The sequence below is a fragment of the Gekko japonicus genome, unplaced genomic scaffold (assembly GCF_001447785.1).
Source record: "Gekko japonicus isolate JY-2015 unplaced genomic scaffold, Gekko_japonicus_V1.1 scaffold2819, whole genome shotgun sequence".
NCBI classification, from domain to species: Eukaryota; Metazoa; Chordata; class Lepidosauria; order Squamata; family Gekkonidae; genus Gekko; species Gekko japonicus.
In genome coordinates, this window is record NW_015169871.1 from 151,826 (window position 1) to 176,509 (window position 24,684).

Genomic DNA, 24,684 nt, shown 5'->3' on the forward strand with positions numbered 1-24,684 from the left:
TTCCCTAAGAAGTGTGTATATGCGCATGTGTGTATTATGTATTACAAAAAGAGGGACCTGCGATACTCATGGGGGGGAGTATGCCCCATGGCCCCCAGCCTGCAAAGCAGGAGGAGGTCCTCACTGAGGAGGAAGAGGAGGAGGCAGCTGCAGGTGAGCCCAGCAGCAGTGGTGGCAAGCCCTGCCCGGGTCCCACCTGCCCACCCGCCGCGGCTATCCCCCCCTGCCCAGCAGCAACAGCAGCGAGCCCTGCGCGGCTCCCAGCTGCCCACCCACCAAGGCTCCCCCAGTTCCCTTGCAGCTTGCAGCAGCAAGCTCCACCACAGTTCCAAACGGCAAGTCCATTCTCCACGCATGCGTGAAGTGACCCTGGTGGGGCTCCCAGCCGCTCGCCATGGCTTCTCCGTCCCACCCAGCAACAGCGGTGAGCTCTGCTCAGATCCCAGCTGCCCAACCTCCAAGGCTCCCCCGGCTCCCTCGCAGCTGCCAGCAGCAAGCTCTGCCACAGTTCCAAACGGCAAGTCCATTCTCCATGCATGTACGAGAACGCAGTTTCAGTTTTCAATTTTTTTAAACATGTCAGATTTTCTGCACACCTAAGTAATGCCTCAAGTGTGCAGGAATTTCTGTTGAGCCTCCAGGTGCCCCCAATTTGTGGAAATAAGTATCCGCACGCACTGGGGACCCTTGGCTATTAGTATATGGATACCGATATTTTCTGGGTCCAGTAGACCCAAATCGGGGGGAGGGGAGGGTTTTTTGCACACCCCTGCCTCAAACTCCTTTCACTCCAAGTCCTTTATGTCAAAACTCTGTGTGCCCTTTCAGACCAGGTCCCCTTCCTTGATACGTCTTTCCCTTTAAAGGTTCTGCCGACATCCACACTACTCTTCCCCTCTGAAACACACAGGAATCTGCCTTTGATCAGTGATTGCTGCTTCACAGCTGAAGGTTTCTTCAGCTCCTTAAAGCAGGGTTTCCTAACACTTAGACCTTATGGCTCACGGGGCTGTGGCTCTGTGGCAGAGCACCTGCATGGCACGCAGAAGGTCCCAGGTTCGATCCCCGGCATCTCAAGTTAATGTGAAAGACCTCTGTCTGTGATGGCTGTGCTGACACTGCACAGGATCTGAGCCATAGGCTTAGGCTTACCAAGTACTTACTGAGAATCGGCGGGGGACACATACTTCTTCTCAGGACCATTCCCGTGTGGAAAACAGACGCGCCGCACCATGCCATCACCAGGAAGTGACGCTGAGTGATGCTCTGGCAATGAGGCTGGAAACTCGATGGTACCATTGAGTTTCCAGCCCCATTGCCAGAGTGTCGCCCGGCATCACTTCCGGGCGACAGCATGGTGCGGCGTGGGTGTGTAACAGGGAGGAATGTTCCGGCCGGGGACCATGTATCCCCCGCCAATTCGTGGTAGGTACTTGGTAACCCTACATAGGCTGCCCAGAGATAATCTTTGTAATGAGAGAGCCTCCACAGGCTTATTTGGGGCAGGTGATAGTGTGCTTTGCCATAAAGAGATGGTTGGAGTGAGTGACTCGGCATGCCTGGACATTGGGGGGCGCTACATCACTCTAAGTGTGTAGAGGTGTTATCTCCTTGAATGGGAGGTCTCTCTTTGTTTTAACCTGGGAGCCGCCCTCTGACTCCTCTTCTCTCTCACTTTGTCCTCTCACTGCTTTCACATGGCCTTCCACGGAGACAAATGTCTCTGCAGGTCTCTCCTGGGAATTACAGTGCCCTTATTCTCCCACACGCATGATGCTGGACTAGCTGGCCATTTGTGATAGGGAACATATTCTTTAGATTAGGCTTCTCTCTCCTCTTTCGACTGCAACCTGAATGTGAACTGGATCTACTTGAATAAATGTAAGTTTACATTTTTTTTTTGCGACATACTTCTTGGAGGATTTATTTACTGCGCTCAGTACCATGCTTCTATGACTGGACAAAACTCTGCTAGATTAACCAAATATCCCAATAGAGTTCACAAAACATCAGCGAGACACTTGAAGCAGGATAATTTTCTGCTCGAATGGAGGCCCTTACCCTCATAATTGATGCAGCCGTTGGAGTCTTCCTGCCCTTTCATCAGTTCTTCTACATCTTCTTCCCTCATCTTCTCACCTGAATGGCAGGGAGACAAGGGTTACCCTCCGCTCACAGGTTGCCGTAAAAGTGCACGTGACTTCGTCATCAGTCCCTTTCATTCATGAACAATTTCACAGTTGAAAAGATCCCCCCCAAAATGGCAGGGAGACAAGGGTTATCCGCCGCTCACCTGTCGTAAGTTGCCGTAAAAGTGCACGTGACTTCGTCATCAGTCCCTTTCATTCATGAACAATTTCACAGTTGAAAAGATCCCCCCCCCCACTGTGTCACGTAAACACCTTGAAGCATATGATTCGGGCGCCATGCACCGAATCACGCCCTTAATTCCAAAAGGAATCACAGGTAAACCATGCACCAAATATCACCCTTAATTCCAAAAGGAATCACAGGTAAATCCAACAGCAAGGCATGGATTCTGTGGATGCTTCACATTAGCTCAGGAGCACTGTGGCTGTAAGTAAGCCTTTAGAAGCAAACTACTCTCTCGTTGGGAGTATAAGAACATAAGAAGAGTCCTGCTGGATCAGACCAGTGGTCACTCTAGTCCAGCCTCCCGTCTCACACAGTGGCCAACCAGTTCCTCTGGAGAGTCAACAACAGGGCAGAGAGGCTGAGGCCTTCCCCTCAGAGGAACCTCAGAAGAGCCCTGCTAGATCAGACCAGAAGTCCATCCAGTCCAGCCTCCTGTCTCACCCAGTGGACACCCCGTTCCTCTAGAGGGCCAACAAAAAGGCATAGAGGCTAAAGCCTTCTCCTGTTGTCCTCCTGGCTCTGGGATTCAGAGGATTAGTGCCTCTGAATGTGGAGATCCTCCCCAGCCGTTTATAGTCCTCTCCTCCATGAGTCCTTCCAATCCCCTTTTGAAGCCATCTATGGCTGTGGCCATCACGACATCCTCTGGCAGCAAATTCTGCATGTAACCCGAACAAATAACCTCTTCTCTCTCCTTATCTGCTGTAAAACCGATATGCCTCTGTCTGAGGTCTGGGTTTCCCCTTAGATCCTCTGACATGCCTTACCCAGGGTGGCCAGCACGTGACGGAGCTCAGCACCCATCACGGTCCCGTTGCCCTCCTTGTCAAAGACACGCAGACCCTCAACAAAGTCTTCAAAGCCTCCCTGGTCCTTGTTGTTGGCAGCTGCCTGCAACATGGGCAGGAACTCCTCGAACCCAATTTTCTTGGCATTCATCTCTGTAACAACATGGTAAGAATCTTTATTAGGATGCGCTTGGAATGTTTCGAGGAACTAAAGTTCCATGCTGCTGTTTTGACACTATATTGTGACAGACCGTCAAGGGTTAACGCCTCTCACAGTCTGAGAACCTTTGAGCGACAGGCGGTTTGAACAGGATTCTGTGGAAAGCGTCAGTTAAGGAACAACAATTGGGAACTGACAGTTGAAGAAGGGATAGTTAAGCGCTGAGTGTGGACTGGGAAGGAGACCAAAGAAGTGAGAGGATCAGAGAGGATCCCCATTCAAGCTGAAAAGGGGCAGTGCTTCTAGTGAAGTGAAGTAATCCCTGCCCAGTGAAAAGGGAGATAGCTCTTTTAAGTGATCCCTGGTTTGTGTATATAGAAGGATTTGGGGAACTTGGTTGTATGTAGACTTTAAGAGTCAGTGAAACTCAGAAACCTATGCTTGAGTGTTTAAGCAGAAACTGAAAAGAACGCCTCTTTCCTCAAAGTTTTAAAAGATCTTTTTGAATCGCGGGAACACTTATTTGTTAGCAACACATTTTTTGAGGTTAGTGTGATTAGAAAGTTTTTCGTTGTTCAGTCACTCAGTCGAGTCTGACTGTTTGTGACCCCATGGACCACATCATGCCAGGCCCTCCTGTCTTCCATGTTACTTCAGTCTTATTATCAGTTCACCTCATACCTCTTGGCCCGTTTCCCCCCGGTCCTTTCTCCTCTTAGTTAAATAAAACATTTTGTTTATTTTGAACTTTCAAAAGCTTCCTGTGTGCCATTTCAGAAGCTCAACATAAGGTGATTGTGTCTCTTCCCACAGTTCCCTGGGCTGGGTCAGTATGAAAATATATATGTTAAAGCAATTGGGTGGGACAGCCATAGACAAACAAATAAGAAGAAAATAGATATAGGGGCTGCTCAGCAAGAAAGAAGAAGGAAAGGGGGAAAATCCTGTGTGTGAGGGAGGGAAGAGGGCAAGATGGCCATGACTGCTTATCACAGCTATGTTTTCCTCTGCTCTTGAACCTCTCTCTTGTACGATACAACAGAATAAAAACATTAAGGGAATAAAGACAGGAGAAACAGAAATCAAATTAGCACTGCATGGAGATGACTCGGTCACATGGGAGGTTTTGGGCTGGAAGAGGGATGGATCGGGGGCGCAGCAAACGGGCGCGAGCACACAGCAACATCTGGGAATCGGCATGCATCTGTCCTCGATCCGTCCCTTCCGGCCTAAAGCCCGCTGCAAAAAAAACCCCAAGTAAAAAGTAGCACCAACCTGGAATGGAGCAGAGAGTGCGGCCGTGAGATCGCCGGCGCACCCGTCTGCAGGAGCAATCGAGGCTCCCGGCTGAACTGCGCACGCGCACACATGCGCAGTTCGGCTGCCTCGCTCTCCCTACAGTGGCTTCCCCCCGGCATCTGATCGTGCCGGGGAGCAACTGCGCGGCAGCTCAGGGGATCTATCTGATCCCACCGCCGCGTGTCTCTTTTGGTGCAGCTTTTAAAAGCCGCACTTCGGCCGTTCTTTTTTCCTCCGTGTGGCAGGGTCCTCAGTTATTTTTGGAAGATCTGCATCATACACTCCCTAAATTTATGGATCTTGTTACTAAATCTGGAAAAAAAAAAGTGGGGCTAGAACTAATCTATGTAACTAGAGGTCTACCTATGCATGTTCCCAAAACACTATTCTCAAAATTGACTCAGTTTTTCAAACCTTTATTCAGGGAAGATAATCAAAGACCTATAAAATCCACAGCAAGAATAACTGTGGTTTTCTCCCATTGGAAATACTAAGGCTGAAACACTCAAGACTTGCTCTTTGAACATCTGTATTTGCTCTTGAATACCTGTCATCAGGAGATGTTCTTAAGGTGAAAGAATAAAGTGTGGGAGCTTTTTCAGGACTCCTAATGTCACGGTTGTGTCCCACAGGTCCATCTCAAAGCTGGTTAAAACAGGCCATGGCTGTGCTACTAGCCAAGAGGGCTTTTCGTCTGATTGAAGGTGTTGCATGGATAACTGCAATTCGTAGGACTGTGTATGGGACTTCATATTTTTTAGTATTTTAGCTTAGTTGTGTGTTTTTTAAAGGTGGGCATGGGGGTTGTATTTGGGCCTCCCTCCCTCCCTCCCTCCCTCCTTCCCTCCTTCCTTAAGATCAGCACCGCCATCTGCCAGCCAGCCCCTTCTGGGGCCAGGGTTACCAGGACCCCCCAGTCTCCGGCAGCAGATGGGCAGAGTGAGGTTGCCAGAGCCAGGCTGGGAAACTCCTGGAGGTTTGGGGGTGGAGCCTGGGGAGGACAGAGGGACCTCAGTGCGGGACAGTGCCACAGAGTCCACCCTCCAAAGCCTCCGTGTTCTCTGGGGGTACTGTAATCTGGAGATGAGCTGTAATTCCAGGGGATCCCCAGGCCCCACCTGGAGGCTGGCATCCCTGTCTGGAGCCTAGCTCAGACAGCAGGACGGTGGGGGAGAGGCCACGGCTCATTGGTAGAGAACCTGTCAGGCATGCAGGAGGTCCCAGTGATATGGACGTCCTCCGCCTGGAGAGCCACTGCCCGTCTGAGTAGACAGGACGGACCTTGATGGACCGAGGGGGTCTGGTTCAGTTTAAAGCAGTTTTGTGTCAGTGTGTGTTCAGTCTTGGGGTTGGGGGTGGTGGCTCTGGGCTCAAGCGGGAAGGACAGAGCAGGGAAGGGGCTGAGGCATATGGACGAGGAGGGGAAGGAGGGGCGGGGCGGGAGGCCAGAAGGAAAAGCAGCCGACTGAGCTGGCAACGGCCACTGAGGCTCGCTGGCCTGGTACAGTGGGGGGATGAGTTTGGCCTCTGAAAAATCTGTCCCGGATGAAGTTAGACTGGCTCACACTAACTCCGCTTAGAGGGAACATTGGTTAAGGCCCACACAAAGGCATCTTTGGGATAAACCGTTGGAGGATGTCAGGGAGACGCGATCACGACCGCTGTCTCACCCTCGTTGCTGGGGTTTCCCAGGATCTTCTTGACTTCGGCATTGGTGGGGTTCTGTCCCAGAGCACGGATGATGTCTCCGACCTGGCTGAGGGTGATCTTGGACTCACCGGTCCTGTCGAAGAGGAGGAAGGCCTCCTTGAAGTCTGCAAGGTGGAAACGCCAAAGTTACCGAAGCCAAACAGCTGACCCATGAACTAGTTCATACCCATGACGGTGGTCCCAGATTCTTGGCCGTCAAGAAGACCCACACGCTCAGACGTATCTGCATTAGACTCCACTCCCTTCTACTACCCCAAATGACCATCAACATCTCTTGGGGATGGCAAGTGCCGTCACGTTGTACCTGACCTACGTTGACCCCAGAGGGCTTTTTCAAGTCAGGAGACAGCTGGTTTTTTTATTGCCTGCCTCTGCAGAGCGACTCTGGGCTTCCTTGGTAGTCTCCCATCCAAGTACTAACCAGGGCCAACCTCGCGTAGCTTCCAAGAGCTGACGATATCAGGCCAGCCTGGTACAGTTGCCAGCCTCCAGGTGGTTACAACAAACTGGATCACGGTGTATTTAACTAAGTAAAACACTAAATCGCCGTGTATAGTTTGACCATTTTTAAAATCTTTTTTAAATATTATGCTAGTATAAATGTTTAGAGTGTTTTCTTAATGATTCATTGACAAGAACACAGCTTATTCAGTAAGCATGAAGCTCGACAGTCCATTCAGAATAATATAACTCCTGTAGTAGTATTACTACAGGAGTTATATATAGGTCGAATCTGCATTTGCATTTTTAAATCAGTTTCGTGCTGCTGTGACGCCGTCTTTCTCTGTGCTCGTTTTAATGTTGTTTGGAGAAGATTCTTTTAAAGCAGTGCAGAGGTGCAATGACCGTGGAGCAGCCACTAAACATATGCGGACGTGCAAAAGTATGCTAGCACTGTTGAGGTGTAAAAACGACACCAAATGTAGACAGCTTTTTTAAAGATGGTGTCAGAAAGCTGGGACACTGGTGGGAAAGACAAATGCAGACTCGACCCTAATATAACTTCACAGCCTTCCCTTGGTGCCCTAAGCACATGCTAATTTTGGTTCATCCAGGACTGCCTCCCAAGTAGGCAAAATGGCTCATAACGTCCTTTGACATAATGTGGACTAGTCTGCAAACGCTGATACAGCCCCCCCCCCCCGAAGCCACACTGCTCTTCCCCAAAAGTTTTGCTGTGTATTTAAAACCTTCCTATTTTAGGACAGACACGGGATTCCGTAATCCCTCCAAGCGTTAAAGCGATGAGGCTCCATTCGTTTTCCTCAGGAGCATGTGAAGCGGTGCTATTTTGGTGTCCTCTCCGGCCCTCCTTATACTGCCTCGGGAAGTTTCCCCACACTCCTTGAAATTGCTGCGCTGGGCGTGTGGCTGTCGGACGGAAACCCGATCTACCTGCGATTAATCCCCTCACGGTCTGAAGCGGGAGTCCTCTCCTCTTACAGCTCATAAAAATTGTGGCCTTTGAGTGCTGGAAAGAGGAAGAGGTTCTCCCCTGTGGCTACGAACAACCACCCTGCTCATTCACACCCCTGGAAAAGCAGACCCCCAGCCATTTCCTCATCACTTTTAGAATTGGTCTGTTTCGGACTGGCCTCTCTCTGTCTATCGCCTCCACACATTCGCCCACAGGGTAGCCAGCCTCCAGGTGGGACTTGAACACCTCTTGGAATTACGGCTGCTCTCCGGGCTCCAGAGAGAACGAGTTCCTTCGGAGAATCAGGCAGCTTTGGATGGCAGAGGTGTCGAACTCATTTGTTATGAGGGCCGGATCTGACATAAATGTCATTTTGTCAGGGCAGGCCATGTGTGCCATAAAATGTAATGCCAGGTACCGGAGATATAGACTTTATAAAAGACACAGGTAAACCCAATGAACGTTGTTATTTTTTTTTTACTCAAAATACAACTATGCTTAAAACATTGAAACTCTTACAGTATTTCCTTAAATTATCTCCCTGATGCGCACCCTCCCACTTCTGCTGTCCATTACTCATTAACACTGGGACAGCATACAGGGATATAATGCACAGCCTCTGTCATCTGGCAATAAAGGTAATCAGTCGGTTGCAGGCCGTACAAGAGCCCTGGATGAGCCGCTTCCGGCCCGCAGGCTGTATGTTTGACACCCCTGCTCCGTGGCATTACACCCCTGCTGAGCTCTGTCCTCGCCCAAATCTCTAGGGATTTCCCAACTCAGAGTTGTCATCCCTATGCTTGTATCTATAGGTTTAGCTGGTTTGAAGGGACATTTCTGCGCAACTGATAAAGCGAGCTCTGCCCATTTTTCATGCAGTCGTGATCCCTTTTGACTTTGCCGCAGTCGACGAACATTGGTACCCTTCTGGAATTTCCTCTGTTATAACTACTTCCTTGGTTACGAATATCCACTTTCAGAGAAGTGAAGTTAAAAAAAACCCTCCCATCTTGTAGCTATTTGTGACTCCTCTTACTGGGGGAGGTGGGTTAATTCAGCTGGTGGGGAATGGACTGCCATGTTCCCCCAAGTAATATTGGCGCAGCTGTTAATTCTTGTCTGCCTGTAACTGCTTATAACTGCTACAGCAAGTATAATACACTTGAGCACATTCTCCTGTCCCTCAGACTTCCTTTTGATCACGGTACCATTTACTTGGTTTCACAACAGGTGGAAGCAGCTGAAATACTTCTCCCTAAGGCCAGGAATGTGTCTTCTCTGCTCGACATGAACACGCTACAACTGATAGGACAAAGTTTGAGTCCAGTGGCACCATCAAGACCAACAAAGTTTAATTCTGGGTACAAGCTTTCCTGTGTATAAGCTTATACTGAGAACTAAACTTTGGCCCTGGTCACATGGAGAATTTGCCGTGCGAAAGGCATGAATGCTGGGCAGATTTTTGGGGCACGATCACACCGCAATGTCTGGCAAGCATAGCGCACCCATGGCCAACCCGTGGTGTGCCACCAAAGATGCGCAGTTAAAAAGTACCTGCAAAGATCTACTAGCAAATGGTTTGCCACGGGCTGTAGACCGACTCGTTTGGTGTGATTGCGCCAGCGTGTGCCTATTCCCTCCGGCCGTCCTCTTTGCAGCACGTGCTGAAGGACGAAACCCCGTTGCACCGCCGTTGCGTCTGATCGCATAATGGTGGATCAGAATGCGACAGCGCAAATAGCCATGCCTCCCCCCCAGCGTATTCCGGCACGTGTGGCTGAAGCATTTGTTGGTGGACCCCTCGATAGAATCACAGAATCATAGAATCAGAGAGTTGGGAGGGACCTCCAGGGTCATCTAGTCCAACCTCCTGCACCCGCTGTTCCACACCCAGAAGATGACAAAAAACCTCCAGGATCCTCGGCCAAACTGGCCTGGAAAAAAATTGCTTCCTGACCCCGAAGTTGCAAGATATTTGCTCCTGTCTTGCGGCTCTCAGACATGTGGCGTTTATTCTGTGTAGCTCTTACGTTAAGCAAGTTTGGCCACCCGTGGCCTAGAGCATCCCTGACCATGGTTTGTCCAGCCGCTGCTTAAAGACTCAGACGTCGCTCCGTTGCTTCAGACCAACACGGCTACCCGACTGAATTTACACTACAACTGATGTCATTCTTTGGGATCTCGGTACAGCTAAAGATGCTTTCGTATTAGCTAGAACTGCAGGCATGCAAGGAATTGGTGTGTGTGTGTGTGTGTGAAAAATTCTACCCCAAATTGTCCTCTCCTGGATTCTCTAAGCCACAGGTTTTCAGGTGGGACCCATTTCTAAACTTCCTCTACTCTTGGGGGGCGTGCGGGACCACTGACAAAACCCTAATACTTTTCACACACAAATCCTGAACAACGGTCCTTTCCACACTAGCCCTTAAATCTTGGTTCAGCCCTGGCTTCTAATGTCCTGGCCCCACTGGTGGACCTCCTGATGGCACTGGTATTTCTGGCCACTGTGGGATACAGAGTGTTGGACTGGATGGGCCACTGGCCTGATCCAACATTGGCTTCTCTGATGTTCTTATTTTCTTATGTCCCCGAACATACATTCTACACTACACTCGAGTTCACCCCTGTAATTATCTTGGGGTATTTTTTGTTTCCACGTTAAATTGAGGTCACCCCAGTTTCGCCCCACACTTGTCCCGGGATAAACGGGCGCTGTTATAACCAGAGATAAATGCAAGGTATTGTGTGGTGAGTTGAACTCTGATAAAACCATGGATGAGATCCAAGTGCGGAAAGGACCAATAAAAAGCAAGAAGTCACATAGGTTACTCCTCTCCTGGCTTACTCTGTTCCCACCTCTGACCCAGCAGGGAGAAAGTCACAGCCTGCCCAAGGGTGCTGACTCACAGTGTGGGAACTACTGCTGTGAGCAATCAGGGGCTTCAGCAGGTTGACCCCCCCCAAAAAAACCCCTCTTTCCCCCTTTCCTGACACTCACTCAGCAGCTCAGTTTGGCCCTCTTCCACTCCTCATCTTCCCGGATTATTTTAGTCATTTAGCAATCCCCCCCCCCCCCGACTTAATTTAGATGCATCCGTTTCTCTGCACAGCTCTGGGGAATGGCCCGAGTCTGTCGGAGCCCTGCCTTGTTTATGGATGACCCTGTTGGGCTGTTGTTATCATCCACCTAGGGACTAGTCACGTTGCTATTAGATACATTCACATATTCAGAACAGTGGACCCCCCTGGGCCGAATACAGATATAGGATTCTTATCTCACTATAGATGCTAATTCTCTGCCTCCGAGCATTTCTCCTCTGCACTAAACAAGCGGATTACAATGTGCAAGGTACCTGTGCACCCTGTGTCCCTCCTTTACGACACCCTTCCCACCTTCAGTCTGCGATAGAAGGACTGGGGGAATCTCCATTCCTGCTTGTATCTGACAAAGGGAGCTTTGACTCTTGAACACTCTTACCCCCCCCCCAAATCTCGTTGGTCTCTGGGCTCGAATCTAGCTATTAGAGGCTGTCATTCTGAATGACATGTATAGCCAATGTATTTATTTTTTCAATTTGTACCCTTCCCTCCCTGCTCAGGGCGGCTTACACAGTTGGTACAAAAATACCAACAATTTAGAGTCCAGCGGCACCTTTAAGACCAACAAAGGTTTATTCAGGGTATGAGCTTTCGTATGCCTTGCACACTTTTTCAAATACACTGGAATGGAAGGGAGGGTTCAAACTTATAAACAGTCTCAACAGCAAGTTTGAACTCCACCTTCCATTCCAGTGTATTTGGAAAAGTGTGCAAGGCACACGAAAGTTCATACCTTGAATAAACCTTTGTTGGTCTTAAAGATGCCGCTGGACTCTAGATCTGTTCTACTGCTTCAGAACAGCGCGGCTGACCACCTGGAACTATCTCCATCTATAGCCAAGACTGGCATTATCATCCGGTCTCTTCTAATACTGGGCAGAGCATTCAGCAGGTAATGTTCGAAAGCTGCACGAAAAACCAGCAGCGAGTTCCGAAACAAGACTTGCTGTATTACAGCTGCAATATATGTTTCCATTAAAGAATTTTCATATAGTGCGCACTGCTTCATCTATCATACATGGTGTTTCTGGTAAAGATTCTTTCCCAGTTCTTCAAAGAATTCCCCTTTCAGTAGCTCCCTCAAAGAAATGACCAGAATTTCCAGTCTAACGCAGGTTTTCTTCTGCCAAGACTAAGGGCCCATTAGGAAGCGTAATGTATCTTCCAGTCGATATAGATTTTTTCCCCCAGTGAGTTACAGAGGCAGGCAATGCACAAAGCCGGTATCAACATTCACAAGGACCCAGGCGTATGGAATCAAGGAATAGTCCCAGAACTCTGCCTATTCCTTGATTTTATTTTTTGGCAGAGTGGTGAATGTTAATATTAAGCACTTGTGAGTACTGGCCATCAATGTTCGGCAGGCAATGCACAAAGCCGGTGTCAACATTCACAAGGACCGAGGCCTATGGAATCAAGGAATAGTCCCAGAACTCTGCCTATTCCTTGATTTAATTTTTTGGCAGAGTGGTGAATGTTAATATTAAGCACTTGTGAGTACTGGCCATCAATGTTCCCTCTAAGCTCTGGAGTTTTGTGAGCAAAAATTCTACTTAGCTACTGGCATTAAAGTTGTGTGCGAGGGATTTGGCTACTGCATAAGTTAGTTTGCTCTGGAGCCATCCTTCCTGAGCTAAGACAAAAATGTGTGATCCAGAGGCTAAAAAAACTGTGAGCTGGCTCACACTAACTCAGCTTAGAGGGAACACTGCTGACCATGATGACCATGAATCTAACGGGAAAAAATATTTTCTCCCACTGAATGCTGCTGAACAGATTTTGGTGACTATCAGCATTTATTGTACCCCTGCTTTTTAGACATTCCCATAATTTGCTTGGGTTGTTATGAACCAACGTAATTTCAGGCATTCAGTGAAACATAACCTGAATCACAAGTGATATCTTTGCCAAAGACCTGCTTCACATATGACCTCGAACTTCACATATGACCTCGCATACGATTCTCAGACTACCTACAGTGGTTTGTTTGCCTTTTGGTACTTTTATTTTGCTTATTTCCCTTTGAGTGGTGCAACCATCCTGTCCTGTGATGCAGCGCTGCAATAGTGTGGCTTTTGGGACACTCCATCCTGTCCCCGGCCAAGGAAGGCTGACAAGACCAGCCAGATCAGAGTTACACCCTTCTAACCCCCCCTGGCTTCAGTGGATTTAGAAGGATGTAACTTGGGAAGGATCACCCTGTTCGAATCCTTCTATCGATCAAGAAGTGGTCTTGTATTTATTTGAATATTAACTGACCAAACAATTCAAATAAAATTTTATTGCAACAACACTCCTATTTTAGAGTATTTAAATGACAGGTGAGGATGGTTGTCTGACAGGTGAGTGGTTTATTACCGGGGAAAAGAGAATTGTTACCTGAATAATATGCTCAGCCCTGTTTGTTTGTTTTTAATCAGTAAAAGTTTGATTTGTCTCTTGGATGCTTTCTGAACGAAGTGACGTGTATATATTCACCGGACACTCCAGAATCCTTCATCTACTTATAGGCATCTTTTAAAACAAACCAACCCTGTTTCCTTCTTTAAGTTAACCCCCTGCTTACCACCCACTGCTTTCCTACAGTGCCTAAAACAGAAGACAGCAATCTGGATGAACTCTGCTTTCCTGTGCTCAGTTTCAAGCTTGAACACCTGAGGAAATTTATTTATTTATTTTTTATTTATTTTTATTTATTTATTGGGATTTTTACCCTGCCCTCCCCGCAAAACGGGCTCAATATGCTTTGTAGGTGATGCATGTCCATCTAGCTCAATTCAAATCAATGAAGTTTTACAGTTTATGCCAGTGAACATATTCCAAAGGCATCTTGCATGAAAACACCTCTGCGTGTGCTTACTGCCTACCCCATAACACTTACCATCCTGTTGTTCCCTGGAGAACTCAATCTGTGTGAGAGAAATCAATCACAAAAAAACCCTTTTTAAAAAAGAGACTTGCTGGAATGTAAAGCCTCCAGGTCGTCCCTTGAGACTTCTTCCCAAGATGCAAAAGCAGAGAAGCAATCCTTTTTTCTTCTTCAAGAGTTGTTGAGCTGCCACCAGATTGCTAAATGGGGTGATTCCCACTCAAACGAGTGAGCAACCACAATGGATGTACTTTGGAGTGAATCATACATTTAATACGCACATAATTGAATTTGTATGCCACTTACCAGCAATCTGATCAGCGCTGAAGGACTGCAGTTGGCAAAAGAGAGAGAGAGAGAGAGAAAGGAAAGAAAACAACTAGTATCGTTGGGAAAAAATGCATTGACAGAAAAACGGTTGCATATACCTTACAACTAATCCCTGTCTAACCGGTGTGAGCTAGGCCACAAATATTGCTGTTACTTCTTAGTAACTAGCTATTAAAGAAGGCACTTGATACAATTTGAAGTGCACTATTAAATATCTTTACTGGTCACGGAAACGAGTACAGTGTGACTTGTAATCTAGTGGGTCAAATACCTTTTTTTGTTAAAGAGAGAGAGAGAAAAATCACTATATTTTGTCATACAAACAGAACCTTAAGATAATTGGAAATGCCATTGCGTACGATAAGCATATTTACAAGAACGAGTACATTCAAGGAGCAGCATCAGAGTCCAGGATCACCTTATAAGACCAACAAGATTTCCAGAGTATAGACTTTCAAGAGTCAAAGCTGCCTTCATCGGATATCTTTAAGGTGCTACCAGACTCGAATCTTCTCCTGCATAGCATAACGGCTAACCCCTTGAAACTACACATAAGAACTCTTTCATCCTGTAGCTCCTTATTGTAAAACTGTCCTTTTCATTACCGGTTTGTTGTGCATTATGCACAAACATTTTAGTAAATACTAATTATATATTACTACGAGCTGTGACCTGATGGAAAACGTGTAAGCCACTGCCCAAGACATAGTTGCCCAAATATTTCAGCCGGCTTCCCATTTACTCCAAAAGATCAGCCACTGCATACACAGACATTCCTCCCTCCCTTGGTCAGACAGTACGCTGCACATGAAACTGGTTTCCCTGACTGTCTTAACCCGAAGCGGTCGGAAGCTGTGCATGCTAAGTTCCCCCACTGGCTCACTTTGCAGAACTTAAATAGTCTTGTGAACCCACCATGATTCAGAAAGTTGGAAGGGAAGAGCAGCAGCAGCAGCAGGGAGGCGGGCGGAATTAGCCGCGAGCTGTCTGAATCCCTGAGAGTGGTCCTGACTTTCTGGCCTGCCACCTTCTTATTTAAGTGGGGGCGGTGACGTCGGGAGTGGGATTAAGTGTCAGCCAGAAGTGGCCACTCCCCCTTGGAGAGTTTTTTAGCTTTCTTAGGGCAAAGGGAAAAGAGGGATCCGTTTCTCGACGGACCTCTTTTAAGGGGCTATTTTTAGGAGGCCAAAGAGAGGCAGGGGGAACGGGTCGCTGCTTCCCTGGATTTGAATCTCGTCAGCACTTTTAGGTCTGCGACGTAAAGATGGAATATTGCTTATCCAGTCCCCCTCGTGGCTCCTCCTTGAGCAGGATGCCTGTTTAAGGGGCTCTCCAGTCAGCAATCCGGACAGTGGAGCGCCGCATGGTTCGACGAACATTTCGCTTTTGGTTTTGACATCTCTGGCATGTGGAGAGAATGACGTTTGTTGGCCAACGGATTTAGTCCTGACTTATCGCATGCCAGAGGAAGGATCATCCTTGCTTTCTGCCAGATCAGTCTTTTCGCCTGTTCAACCGGTGACTCGGAACAGAAGTGGCTTAATTTAGTCCCCTGAATTCCAGCGAGTCGAGTCCATTTTAAAAGCACAGAAGTTCGGCTGAACTGCTTTGTGGGCTGCAGTCTTGACCTTGGCTCCACACCGTAACCCCGCAGAAGACAACGGATCCAAGGGCATGCAATTCAAGGGCAGGACTGAGGACCCAAGCTTGTAGTTCAGGGATTCCACGAAGAATGCCCACTGGTCACTCTCCCTGTGTTCTCCTACCGTGGGCTTACTTGCATTGTGCAGATCAAGCCCGAATAGGATGATGTGGAAAGTAGTCCACAAGGACTGTGGTCAAGGGGGTTGCCAATCTCCAGGTGGGGCCTGGTGACCTCCTGGGATCAGCCCTGATCTCCAGACTGCAGGGATCAGTTCTTCTGGAGAAAATGGCTGCTGCGTTTAGACCCCACCCTTCACTTGGAGTCTCAGAGCGGCTTACAAACTCCTTTCCCTTCCCCTCCCCACAACAGACACCCTGTGAGGTAGGCGGGGCTGAGAGAGCTCTTTCTGGAACTGCTCTTTGCAGAACAGCTCTGAGAGAACTTGTGACTGACCAAAGATCACACCTCCAGCAACATGTGGAGGAGTGGGGAATCAAACCCGGTTCTCCCAGATTAGAGTCCGTGCACTTATCCACGACACCAAACGGGCTCTTTCTGACCGCAGCCAAAGAGTCTTCTGAGGTCGCTCAGATCTTACAGTCCCCTCAAAAGGAAACGTTGGACAGCGGGGCGGGATTTGGAAATGATTGCCCCCTCCCACACATCCTTGTTTTGTTTTGTTTAACTCTGAAAGAGGCATGTTTAAAATGTGGGCTCAGAGTCACGCCTTCTCAAGCGATGAAATTAACATGCCCAGCAAGCTTCAGATATGGTGGATTTCACCAGTACACGTTCAAATTTTTGTAAGTCAATTTTGAAACAATGCCGTAGAGCAGGACTCCCCAGTGTGGTGGCCGTGGGCGCGATGGTGCCCAGCGACACCCTTCCTGGTGTCTGCCAAGTGTTTCGAGAAAGCGGGCAGGGTCAGGTGGAGTTTTTGCCCAGCGTGGCTTCTGATTAGCGACTGGAGACTGGATTGGCTGTGCAGATTGTCAAAAGTGTTGCTGTGGTAACAGCCGGCACCACACCGCAAGGCTCTTCACTGCAGCAGCCATTTTGTGGCGATTAGCGATTGGAGACTGGATTGGCTATGCAGATTGTCAAAAGCGTTGCTGTGGTAACGGCCCGCACCACACCACGAGGCTCTTCACTGCAGCAGCCATTTTGTGGCTAGCTCCACCTCCTGCAGCAGCCATTTTGTGGCTAGCTCCACCTCCTTCAGCAGCCATTTTGTAGTCACACCCACCACGCTGTGTCAGAATTCCCAAGGTGCCCGCAGGCTCAAAGAGGCTAGGGACCCCTGTTGCAGGGTTACCATTCCCATTTCATGAGCAGAAGGGCACTTCCTCCCACGAGAGAGCAAGGGACTACTTTAAAGGCAAGTGAGAAGCCAAGGTGGTTTGCCATCACCTTCTGCTACAGAGTCTGCCTTGGTGGTCTCCCATCCAAGTACCAGCCCTGCTTAACTTCCAACTTATGGCAACCCCAGCAAGGGGCTTTCAAGGCAAGTGATTAAGCTAGGATGGTTTGCCATTGCCTTCCTCTGCAGAGCCTTCCTTGGTGGTCTCCCATCCAAGTACATATCCTGCTTATCTTCCGAGATCTGAGAAGGAGAGGTGGCTTGCCATGGCCTTCCTCTGCAGAGCCTTCCTTGGTGGTCTCCCATCCAAGTACCTATCCTGCTTCGCTTCCGAGATCTGAGAAGGAGAGGTGGTTTGCCATGGCCTTCCTCTGCAGAGTCTTCCTTGGTGGTCTCCCACCCAAGTACCGACACTGCTTCGCTTCCATGATATGAGAAACAGAGGTGGTTTGCCATTGCCTTCCTCTGCAGAGCCTTTCTTGGTGGTCTCCCAACCAAGGACTGACCACGCATAGCTTCCGAGATCTTAGAAGGAGAGGTGGTTTGTCGTTGCCTTCCTCTGCAGAGTCTTTCTTGGTGGTCCCCCACCCAAGTACCGACCCTGCTTCGCTTCCGAGACCTGGCTGTACAATGCCGCCTTCCCTCCCTACAAATATATTACTGAGTAATAATGAATCGTTTGTGATGTTTGTGGTGGGTGCATTCGCAGAGGTTTCACTGTTACAAACGGTTTTCTTCTTTAGCTATCCTGCAGCTAAAAACGGCCAATCTTTTATTTAGTTAGATTGTTCATTTATAGCCCACCATTCCCACAGAGATTTAAGACAATGACAAAATATCAAAACCCATTCAATCAGACACTATTTTGTGGAATGATAGTTAGAATATACGGTTAGCAGAGCGCCCGAGGCTTTAACGCAGCAGAGCCCATCTGGTCACAGTGTTTGTGGATGAAAGAAACAAAAGTTACACAGAGCCTCTTTTATATTTGAAACTTAATAAGGGAGTTTATTATAGGGACCCCATTTTCTGGATAGGATAGAGGATAGATTCTCTAATCTAAGCTAACTAGACACTACCCAAAAGTGTCTTAGAGCAGCTTACAGTCTCCTTTCCCTTCCCCTCCCCACAACAGACACCCTGTGAGGTAGGTGGGGCTGAGAGAGCTCTGACAGAAACTGCCCTTGAGAGAGCAGCTCTGAGAGAACTTGTGACTGACCCAAGGTCACACCAGCAGCTGCATGTGGAGGAGTGGGGAATCAAACCCGGTTCTCCCAGATTAGAGTCTGCGCTCCTAATCACAACACCAAACTGGCATCCTGCTCTCGTGTTGCCAAGACGGAGAGTTAGGCGATGGTGGTGTGCGGGTGAGGGGGAAGCCAGAAGGAAGGAAATTGTCCTTGCAAATTGAAATCTACTTTAAAGGGATAACATCAAATAACGGGAGCAGAGGATGCCCTGTGTCCTCCTGACTTCTCTATCTGTGTAACTCTTTTGTAATCTTCCTCTGAAGTCTAAGGCAGGAGACAGTGCACAGTCCTCAACCCCCAACAGGTAGAACTGTGGGGTCATGTAAAAGGTAAAGGTAAAGGTTCCCTTGCTCGAAAGCCAGTCGAATCCGACTCTAGGGTTGCGGTGCTCATCTCCGTTTCAAAGCCGAAGAGCCAGCGCTGTCCGAAGACGTTTCCGTGGTCATGTGGCCGGCATGACTAAACACCAAGGCGCACGGAACGCTGTGACCTTCCCACTGAAGTGGTCCCTATTTATCTACTTGCAATTTCTTGCTTTCGAACTGCTAGGTTGGCAGGAGCTGGAACCAGAGATGGGAGCTCGCTCCGTCTTGCGGCACTTGGGTCTCGAACTGCTGAACTACTGACCTTCCACAGCCTGCATTTCAGCATCTTAACCACTTGAGCCACCGCAGCTCCTGTGGGGTCATGACTTTGTCCAAAAACAGTGGTGTCTTTGCTGCACTTGCAAACGTGAAAGAGAGAGTCAGTCTGAGTTCTGTATTGATTGGGTGGGTAGAGTTTCCAACATCCAAGTCAGACATACAAAAGTATATATCATTGTGTACAATAAATCTATGTTTATGGTAAAACAATTTTTCGCTTTATTCTTTTTCAAATTCTACCTGATAGAATTTGAGAGATATACTGTCTTAGATAGGTTATTATGTTTGCCACAAGGGTTCTGATGGGACCCTAGGCAATACTGCTATCTTAAAAGCTTTTGTGCTCACAAAGAAAAATTATTGCACCTTATGTCCTTTATATATACATCACAGTCCTTGGAAAAGATTCATTCAAAATGGGTAAATTACTAGAGTCCCGTGAAAGGACTAGTGAAAGTGTTACTGACAAGGTGCTGTCAGTGAAATATATTTTTGATAATACTTGATACCAATATTTAGACAACAATATTGGAAAATATAAAAAGAATAAAGCATAAAATTGTTTTACCATAAACTTATATTGATTGTACACAGTGATATATATTTTCCATAGAATCATAGAAGGTTAGAGTCGGAAGGGACCTTGCAGGTCATCTAGTCCAACCCCCTGCACTCTGCAGGAGCAGAGCCGCAAGAGAGCCCTACAACAGACCAGAAAGAGGGTCATCCAGCCTCCGCTTGAAAACGTCCAGCGAAGGAGCCTCCACCACCTCCCGAGGCAGACTGTTCCACTGCTCAGTTTTTGTATGTCTTCCTAACACTGTGACTCTCAGTTTTTGTATTTAACATCCAAGTCAGGGCAGACATCCAGAGGTAATTTGCCCTGGCCCGCCTCTGCGTAGCAACCCTGGGCTTCCTTCATGGTCTCCCGTCCAAGTGCCAACCAGGGCTGACCCTGCTTAGCTTCTGAGATCTGACGGGAACAGGCCAGCTGATGGGAACCCTTGTACTCACGGCAATGAAGAAAGACATAGATAAAACCCTGCCAAACGCTTGACCTTTCACCTTCCCACACAGGGAAACTATAGCTCAGTGGGAGAACGTTTGTCTGGTGTGCAGAAGGTCCTGGGTTCAATCCCTGACACCTTCTGTTAAAAGGATATGGCAGGTGAAAGACCTGGTGAAGTGAGGCGAAAGACCTTCACCTGTGAGACCGCCAATCAGACAATACTGACGGTGATGGACCAAAGTCTGGCTGAGTAGAAGGCCGCTTCATACAGGTTGCACTTCCTGACTGCTGCAGTACTGCGAAGGGCAAAGAACATGTGTCTTTGGAAATGTCCGCTCTAGGACTGAGGTTGAGTCGACAGTCTGTGAATTCCGGAAACGCTCGTGGGCGTTTTTCATTTCAGGTCAATTCTCTGCACGGGGCTTCAAAACACGCATAGGGAACATACTTAGGCATGAGTCCAGGAGCCCCTATGCAGGGCTGTAGGGTTGCCGGAGATTTTGGGGGTGGAGCCTAGGGAGGGCGGGGTTTGGGAAGGGGAGGGACCTTGGCAAGGTACAAGGCCATAGAGCCCGCCTTCCAAAGCAGCCATTTGCTCTCTGTTATCTGGAGATCTCTGTTATCTGGAGATCCGTTGTTATGGCAGGAGATCTCTAGGTGGCAGCTAGCTATTATGGCCACCAGGGCTTTTCCCGGAGGGCCAATCACCTCCACCCCATCTGGGCTGGGCTGGCCCAGTGGCGAGAAGGATCCACCTGGGGAGGAAGTAGTCGGCCACCAGAGGCCCCCACAGCCCAGGTAATGCCCAGTCCACACTGCCTGGGGAAGGCAAGTGCCCAAGGCCTGCCCACAGGGGTCTCCCAGTTCATCCAAGCCTCGAATCCTCCACGACTGGGCCTTGGAAAGAGGTGGACAGGTCAGTAGGCAGGCTGCCTCTCCCTCCCTCCTTGGGGGCATGGCTCTTTTCAGTGGCTGTTTTCCCATCCTGGTCTACTCCTGAGAACAAGTCAAACGTGGTCTCTGGCAGAACAGGAAGAGGAAAGGGAATGCCTCTTCTGTTGTACTAGCAGAAGGAACAAGAATTCGGCCTTCCCTTGTGCGGTTCTGTTTTATCCAGAAGCTGTGAGATGTAAGGGAGGTGGACCTCTTGCCTAAAACACGGGGCTGCCCGATTATGTCTAAGGGGAGTTACGATTTTCAGGGCAAAAAAGTTGTGTGTGTGTGTGTGTGTGAGAGAGAGAGAGAAAGAGAGTGGGAGAGAGAGAGAGGACCTTCTCCATTCTTGGCTGCTGGCTTCCCATACGGCAATTCTGCATTGGCTTTACTCTCCGTTGCTTCATGAAACTTGCGTTGGAACAGAAATTTCCTTCTGCATTGCATGCCGCTTTCGCTTTCTTTGATCATCGGGTTTTATGGTGCCTTCTGCATAGATTTATGGCCGTTCAGGGGTGACTTTGCAGTCAGTACGGCGTTGGCCCTGGTTATCTGAATGTGGTTTTGAGCTGCACTTTTTCTTCCCAGTTGAGAAAATGTGGAGTGAACGCCAGATGCAGAATCGCCCTATAGTCTCCCTCCCCCTCCTGCTGAGCTCGGTTCCAGTACTGGGGGGGTCACCTGTAAAGAGAAGCTATGGGAAGGATGGGGAGGAGGTAATTTGTGGGCGGGGGAATGTTGATACTGCTCTCTTGCTTTAAACATTAGACCCCCCACTACCTCTTCATGCACGGCAGAGACAGGCCCAAGTTTAAAGAAATGGCTCCTCTGCTGAGACATCTCGCTTGGTTTTAAGCCCTGATTGAGAGGCAAGTAGCTTTTTGATCTTCACCATTAGTAAAGGCATGTTGGAATCCTGGCATTTTTTTACGGTAGTAAGTCAGATTCTATGAATACGCAAGCGGGTCTATCTACAGATGGTATTATCGCCAGTCACTACTGCAAGGATACTTAAACCCTTGTTCATGGACAGGAACAGGGATTCTTCAAACTGCTTTGTTATGTCTACTGTAACCCTGTTAGCTGTCATGCACGTGGGGTGATTCTGTAATCTTAGTTTATGATGAGAATCCAGGTTCTTGACTGAAGTCTATTGGAAACCCTGGGCTACCTTCGGCTTAAACTTCAGGGTGTTTTTATTTCATCCCCATGGATAATTCTGAAAAGTGCGGGAGGGTGCCTAATTGGCCAGTGCTGTGGGTGTGTGTGTGTGCATACAAATACCCTATATCCTATTATGCCCATGGGGCTGCTGCCATTCTTAACAGAATGTCAGAACCCACAGCCAACAACGAAGTACACGCATTTAGGAACGGTAATACTTTTATTGCAGAACTATAGATGCAGTAACATAAGCGCTGTTAAGAATGGCAGCAGCCCCATGGGCATAATAGGATATAGGGTATTCCATATACCTGTCCCATTTCTGGAAGGGGATATGGACATAGGGCCGGGGGACGCTGCTCAATGGTGTAAACAATTGCGGGACTCTTGGCCTCTACTGTGTAAGACTTTGACTGCTGACAAAGAAGCATATAAAGCACAGGCTGATAAGAGAAGGGTGGAGGGTTGGGCTCTACAGCCTGGTGACTCTGTGTATGTTTCCACAAAAAATATCAAGATGTTACGGCCAAGTCGGAAGTTGGGTTGGAAATACATTGGGCCACTTAAGGTGAAAAAGATCATCAATGATATTGCTGTAGATTTGGACTTGCCAAAAAAATTGAGAAAATTGCATTCTGTATTTTATTTCAGCCTCCTGAAAAGAGACTCGGGTTCCAGCCCCTGGCGTCGATCTAAACCGGTGCCCCCTCCTATCATGATTGAGGGTGAGGAGCATTATGAGATATCTAAGATTCTGGACTCTAAGATCAAACGGGGAAAGTTGATGTATTTGGTTGAGTGGGTGGATTTCGGGCCCCAGCACTTCGAATGGGTGGAAGTAGGGGATATTCGGGCCCTTGGACTGTTACGACAGTTCCATTGCGACTTCCCGGACAAACCGGGAGACCTCCCAGAATGGTCGGGAGAACCTAATTTTAGAGAGGGCAGTATGTCAGCTATGCTGCCATGAAGGTTGGGGAGCTCGGTCTGTGTCTGGTTAATTGCTACTGCATTCCTTTCTGTGCTTTTCCTGCTTTGCGCCGAAATGCTTATCTATACAGATGTGCAGGAGGGAGTTGTATTGCCTGGGTTTTTCCTAGGTGCCGTGGGAGAGTGTTGGTTCTCAGCTTTAGCTACCTAATGGTCTCCAAGCTTTATCCTGCGCACAGGAGGGTGCCTAATTGGCCCGTGCTCTGGGGGGTGTGTGCATACGAATGCCTTATATCCTATTATGCCCATGGGGCCACCGCCATTCTTAACAGTGCCTGTGTTACTGCATCTATAGCTCTGCAATAAAAGTATTACGGTTCCTGAATGCGTGTACTTCGTTGTTGGCTGTGGGTTCTGACACTGAGGAATTTCAGACAGGCAATATATTCCATACCGGCTTGAAACCGGGTGAAACTGGGTAATGTGAAATTCCCCACTGAGTTCCCTCCCCTCCTCAAATCCTGCTATCTCCAGGCTCCACCCAAAAAAACCCAAAAAACCTCCAGGTATTTCACAAGCCAGCATTGGCATCCTTATCAAGTACGCATAAATGTGTTTGAGACTGGGGCTGAATTAAATTATAAAACCAGAGCCCCATTTGGCAACATAACCTGATCCAGCTACAATGATAAGTATCCTAAAACTATGTATAGATTCCAGTCCTTTGCTTCAGAAACGGAAGCATCAAGGGCCAGTTTTGTATTTAGTGTAACATTTCGATGGGTTACTTCTTAGTAAGTGGCTCAGAAGAGAACCCACAAGCACTTCCAAACTGGTTCTTAAATCCCCAAGGCATGAAATGACAAAGAAGCATTTGAAGGGCGCGGCCGAGGATCTAACTGTTCTGACCTGCCACCCAGTGGACAAGTCGAGGCATTAACAGGATCCGAGCTCCTGCAATCTGTTACTTAAAACAAAGAAGGTGGTCCAAACCCGGACCGATTCCCCAGGAACAGCTGTGCCGCCGTCACTCTTCTGTTTCCCTCGCTTGCATCAGTCAATTTCACACTCTTCACTGCGCAGCCACATTTTGACCTGCAGCTCCTCTCGATTCCCCCCACGTCTTCTCGATCCTTGTTTTCGATTCCCCCCGCGCCTTCTCGATTCTTGTTTTTTGAGACCAAGAAGACGCGGGGAAAATTGGGGGGGGGAGCTGTGGGTCAAAACGCGGCCGCGCAGTGAATAGTATGAAGCTGACCAATGCAAGCGGGGCAAACGGAAGAGTGAGGGCGGCACGGCTGCTTGCGGGGAATCGGTCCCGATCTTGCTCCGCAATGTACGCTGTGCAAGAGCCAAATATAGTGTCTCCAGGGAAGATGCTGAGTCTGAGATCTCCTTACATATTACGTGCCTCTTTGACCCGTTTCTAAATATATCTGTAGATATAGCTGTCCCCCTTCAAAGTCCTGCTTCTTCCATTACATGAGCAGGCAGGTTACACTTTGACCCTTGGCCAGAACATGGAGCTCCACTGTCCAGACTCCTGGGCCTGATCTTGACAGCCCTCCCGAGCAGCCTAATAGGGTTGCCAGTCTCCAGGCGGGGCCTGGAGCTCCCCCCCAAATCACAACCGATCTCCAGAGGACAGAGATCTGCTCTCCTGGAGAAATCGGCTGCTTTGGAGGGTGGGTGCTACGGCAT

General features: G+C 48.5%; 1 protein-coding gene across 2 annotated transcripts in view; it reads right to left on the reverse strand.

The window, feature by feature from the left end:
• Window positions 1-1,984: 1,984 nt before the first annotated feature.
• MYL1 (myosin light chain 1) overlaps window positions 1,985-24,684 on the reverse strand; it is a 41,407-nt gene continuing 18,707 nt past the window's right edge. Inside the window, exons 1-5 of one of the 2 annotated variants that reach the window (XM_015417440.1) lie at window positions 14,964-15,081; window positions 14,025-14,049; window positions 6,294-6,437; window positions 3,144-3,317; window positions 1,985-2,139 (exon numbers count right to left, since the gene is read on the reverse strand). In XM_015417440.1, coding sequence (XP_015272926.1) covers window positions 2,000-2,139; window positions 3,144-3,317; window positions 6,294-6,437; window positions 14,025-14,049; window positions 14,964-14,966 — 486 coding nt within the window. In that variant the 5' untranslated portion in view covers window positions 14,967-15,081 and the 3' untranslated portion in view covers window positions 1,985-1,999. Of the gene's footprint in view, window positions 2,140-3,143; window positions 3,318-6,293; window positions 6,438-13,730; window positions 13,759-14,024; window positions 14,050-14,963; window positions 15,082-24,684 lie in introns of those variants that run through there. The other variant, XM_015417439.1, reaches the window with a different exon arrangement.